Source organism: Bidens hawaiensis, unplaced genomic scaffold (assembly GCF_021521415.1).
Source record: "Bidens hawaiensis isolate Kalapana, Puna unplaced genomic scaffold, B.hawaiensis_p1.1 tig00002477_1, whole genome shotgun sequence".
Lineage (NCBI taxonomy): Eukaryota > Viridiplantae > Streptophyta > Magnoliopsida > Asterales > Asteraceae > Bidens > Bidens hawaiensis.
In genome coordinates, this window is record NW_027491136.1 from 1,157,889 (window position 1) to 1,163,089 (window position 5,201).

The following is a 5,201-nucleotide window of genomic DNA, read 5'->3' on the forward strand; positions in this document are numbered from 1 at the left end:
ATGTTTGGACCATCTTTCCAACTGGATTAATGCCAAACTTGAACCTTTTGCAAAATACTGGTAAACTATTGGGCATTATTTGCTAATGATCAAGATTTCCCAAATTTGATACCGCAACTTTAATCAATCCCATTTGTTGGTCTTATCCGCAAGTACACACAACACAAACACACACATCGTAATATGCATCATCATACTTAAATACAACAAAACAACAAACGTACCCGATATAATACCACTCATAACAAAGTCATTGGTAGGGTCTGGGGAGAGTGTGACGGAGACAAACCTTACCTCTATCCCAGAGGATAGAAAGATAACTCCTGCTTAGACCCCCTACCACAAATACCTTGGTTTTTTGGGTACAATATAGAATATACATGTATTCCAAATACATAAAATGCAGCTAAGAAAACCATGGCAAACAGTCATACAGAAGAACTAATCATGGGAGTCGAAAACTACCGCTAACATACATGGATTAGTAAACTAGAGTAGCTAAAGATAACAAAGCAAAGGGATGGGGTAAAAGCACCGACCCCTATCCAAGTAGCCAAGTATACACTACTCTAAAAAGTCTATACGTCATATGATATGCATACTACATAAAAGAAATCAACTAAAGAGATGTCATGCCTATCCAAAAACCTGTACTTCAGTCTTCACTCTTCAAAGAGATTGATAATTTTTAAGTTTTCTTCAAGTAGTTGAGTAAAGGGCATGAACCATTTTCCTTCTTTTGATGGTTATCTTCTTTCTTTATGCATGCTCTGCAGGCCTTGCCATGGGTGAACAAGAGACAATTTAGATCAAACTTCAGTTCATTTGGTATTCTCCTGTTGAGATGAAGATATGTCCTTTTAGTGTCTGCCTCTGTGGGCACCCAACCAATAGCCTTTGCAATCTGAAAAACCTGTACAAATTTCTCAACATTAAACTAAAACCATAATGAGTATCACGTCTTTATAACGTTGCGAGTGTCAACTCACGTGTGTATCTACAGGGAAATCGTCTTGCTGAATATTAAACATCAGTACACAAGCCACCTGCCATTTATTAAAATCATGAATTTTCCTGTCCCATTGGGAATTAAGATCTGGTTACATAATGATAGAATTTCTAATCCACTTCAATTTGAGGCTGCTGCTATACAAACACCAAAGATATACCATCCAATCACCACTAACGTGTCATATGGGTCGTATGGTAGGGCAAAAAAGATCATATGGATCATATGAGGGCCAAATCATATAACCTGTATGATTTTTATGACTGACAAAGAAATAACTAAACGTTGATAAAGCTATACAGACCATATAACCTTTTTCGCCCTATCATACAGCCCCTATGACATCATGCGTGTGGCATAAAAGGTCATACTACTCATTTGAAAGCCAATTCATACCGCCAGTACAATTTTTGTTACTGACAAAAATCGACTAATATGAGTTATGACTTATGACCAATGAAAAATGTGATAGCCTGACAGCAAGCAGGCATACATGTTTTGCAGATAGTGCACTGATGATGGTTCTAATTGAGAAAAAAAATTAATAGAAAAACTGCTATGCACTTTTATCTTGACATGAATATCATTATAATTCTTTTCTAATAGTCCCACTCATCAATACTTGATATAAGTGACAGTCTAACATGTCTAATAATGATTTTGAATGGTAGCATTAGGATCAGAAGATACCGTTTTTGGCCCGATCCCCTTAAATTGAGAAAGCTCTGTCTTAATTTCATCAATGGATAAGTCCCTAAGGTATTCCAAGCATAGCTTCCCTCTCTTCTCAAGCAAGCAACTCAGCATATTCTTTATACAAGAAGCTTTTGTTGGAGCTAATCCCCCACATCTGATAGCATTCTCAATGCTCTTTGAATCAGCAGCAAGAACCTAATGCATTTACACAATAATCACCATGAGAAACAAATTATCACACTCATACAATATAGGAGTTTGCACAAAACCAAAATAATTGAACCGTAACGGAAATAACCGACGGTCTTGTTTAAGGTTCTTTTTTTTAAACTGAAGAAACCGAACTTAACCGAAAAATAAAAATAAAAAACCGATTTTACGCGAAAAAAATAAGCATTCAACCCAAAAATTTATGTTCCAAATGTATAATAATCAATTAATTTTTACTTTTCTTCTATCCAATTTATTCCAAACCCAAACGTTAAAAACGAAACCAAAACCAAAACTAAGGGGGTGTTTGGGTGAGCTTTTAAAATTGCTTATCTGTTTATTTGTTTTCCGAAAAGCAAAAGCCACTTTTGAAAAGCTCCAATTTGAAGCTTTTGGAGGAGCTTGGCCAAACACGTTTTACTTTTTAACAAACAAATAAGCAAATAAGCAACCCCCTTAGGCTCCTTTTTAACTTATTAACTTTTCAAAAAAGTTTATAAATTAATAAGGTGTTTGGTAAATCAGGATATTGTGACTTAATAACCTTTGACAAAAAGTTATAAGGAACTGAAACTGAAATCACATTGTAAAAAATGTAAACCAAATTTATGGAGAAAACCGAACCGAAACCTAAAAAACTGAACTTTCTGTTCTTCGTATGGTTTGAGCCCAAAACCGACCCATTGACACCGCTAACAAACATTATTCAGTTAAGGTTTCGAAAAGAAACTAACATCCTCCCAATTAGGGAAATCAGATTTGAGCAAAGCAAACGCCTTTTGAGAGTTAGCATCAGTCGTATTTTGCGACAAAATCGTGCTCACTAGCCCATCCAAAACGCTTTCCTCATGACACGATGACGTCACGGAGACAAGGTTTAATCTTTGTTGCCGGTATTTGGCGAATTGCTGAGGAAAACCGTGGAAGGCTAAAAGGTCGTCTCGTACGGCACGGCATTCTTCAGCTGTGGGACTGTGGTGATTCGGAAACGGGTCGTTGGTGGTCAGATTAATTACGGTGTCCTTTCGGGTTAGCTTCGCCGGTGAGCATTTGTGGTCCGCCGGCGCCGGCTTCCTCTTACGTCCTTGGTTCCGCATTGGGCTAAACGAGTGGAAAAGCCCTCAACAGTTAAGTTTATGTTTATGGACCTGTTTTTTTAAATAACCAAGCTCCGAAAACACGCAAATTCAATCGATATCAGTTGATTGGTAAATCGTCCGTAGGGCTATAAATAAAAACCTGAAAAACACGTGTAGTTGATACGGTATGGCTGGAAGTCGATACAGATTCGGTCGGTAGGTTATGGACAGAAAGTAGACTATAAAATAAATTGGTGAACGTTCATTTACAACAAATTAAAATTACAAGAAAAAAACCAAAGCTAGCATATTGAAGAGGTAGGTCCCAGCAGAGCCCAGTTGGACTCGCAAGACTCACCTCAAAGAGGGACGTCTGCGCAGTTGAACCCGCAAGACTCACCTTCAACAGGGACGTCTGCGCAAAGGCTAAACTCGCAACCCCTTGAAGAGGGACGTCTGCGCAGAAACCATCTGGGCCCGCAGGACCCACCATGCTCAGAGACGTGACGTCCTTACGCGCAGTACGCAAGATGTTCCCGCAGGAAAAGTCTCCCAATGGTGAAGTACTCCGCCTGTTCCCGCAGCTGCGGATACAAGCCATCAGGGAAGGCTACCTGCGCAGCAAGGCTACACGCACAAGGCACTTAACTCTTAAATAATTCAGTAATGTCACGTGAAGAAAGAGTGAGCAAGCCGGGAACACTCCCGCACAAAGCCGGGAAAACTCCCGCCCAAATAAGCCAGTCCGTACGATACTGGAGGATCTTTTGTACTGTACCTGACGAGGTATGGACAAAAGATCTGACCAAAGATACGACAGCTCACTGACAACAGTATGACGAGCAGCACGCTCTTGTACTGTATGTCACTATTAGCCGCTGTCTACTCACCAACCTGTCGGAGGACGTGCATAGCCTGCAGTTGGTGGAACAGGAATAGTACACAGCCGGCCTGGTCACTATCAGCCGCTGCCTACCCACCAACCACCAGCATGGCATGTGCGTAGCCCACAGTTGGCAGAACAGGAACACTATTCAGCCGGCTGTACCTGCTTGGAAACCTACATTCGGCTATAAATACTCCAACACCTTGGAATGGTATCATCTTATCTCATATCTCATATCTTGATATATTACCTGATATCTGCTCTAGTCATTCTCTTAATATACACTTATATTCAAGAGCAATCTAGTCTGATTCTCACGCCGGAGGGTGGTCACAAGGAGGTAACCCCCCTTCTCAGTGACGAGCTCACGGTGTCTGTTTTGCAGGTTATCAGAAGAACAATCTTCGCCGGATCTAACCCCTCGTGGGAAACATCTATTTAACCCCCAGATTGTCCATAATCTGCCCGGGGTCGATTAGTGTTTCTTCATTGGCGCCATCCGTGCATAAAAGCTAGAACTACTTTTTCAGGTTTTTCAAACTTCTGGAAAGATGGTTAAGGTTACTCCGTTGCCAAGGCCAACGAGTAACCAAGAAGCCCCGGTAACCACAACCCCAGCTACTGGGGGGAACACCGGAGAGCACACAATATTTACGAACACTACCCCGGTTACTCAAGCCGGGACAAGTGCAGTAAATTTTACGAACACTACCCCGGTTACCCAAGCCGGGGCAAGTGCAGTAAAGGCCACAACACCGAAGAATGCATAGACTTGAAGGACATCGTCGAAGCATTTGTCAGAGATGGGACGCTCACACACCTCGTGGCGTAATGAATGCTAAGCAGACTAATGCGTAAAGAACCCTGGTTGGGGAACACAAGAATGAAACTGCAGCTTCAATGTGGGAGACTACATACTGCATAAACAACGAGATCCCAAACCAGGTGCATATCGGCTCGATGGCACTCCCATCCCAATAACATGGAAGGGAGTTCAATTACACAGTTTGCATGTAGATCAATTCCAAACTTGTAAAGAAAAGGCCCAGAGCCACTTCTAATGGAAATGATTCTCCTTATCACATTGATGCTGATGGTCTTACATTTATACTTATGAACTTTCCACACTGATATGCCGGTCTTCACCGCATACATAAGTGGGGAAGTAAGTCGTTGCATGTGGAAGGCGACAAAACCCGCATAAACACAAAAAACGGCAAACCTTCACGCAGTTCAGTCATAGGTAAAGTTTGGTCACCCCACTAAATGAAAGTGCCGGTCTTACCCGCACAAATCATGATAGAAGAAACCGAACTAACCT

General features: G+C 41.3%; 1 protein-coding gene across 1 annotated transcript; it reads right to left on the reverse strand.

Annotated features, from left to right (window-relative positions):
- Positions 1–638: 638 nt before the first annotated feature.
- LOC143619595 (putative DNA glycosylase At3g47830) lies at positions 639–3,024 on the reverse strand. The gene is made up of 4 exons (XM_077091487.1): positions 2,650–3,024; positions 1,700–1,900; positions 990–1,046; positions 639–913 (listed from the first exon to the last, which is right to left on the reverse strand). Exons 1-4 carry the CDS (start codon positions 3,010–3,012, stop codon positions 689–691), a joined length of 846 nt encoding a protein of 281 aa, XP_076947602.1. The 5' UTR covers positions 3,013–3,024; the 3' UTR covers positions 639–688.
- Between the last annotated feature and the right edge of the window lie 2,177 nt (positions 3,025–5,201).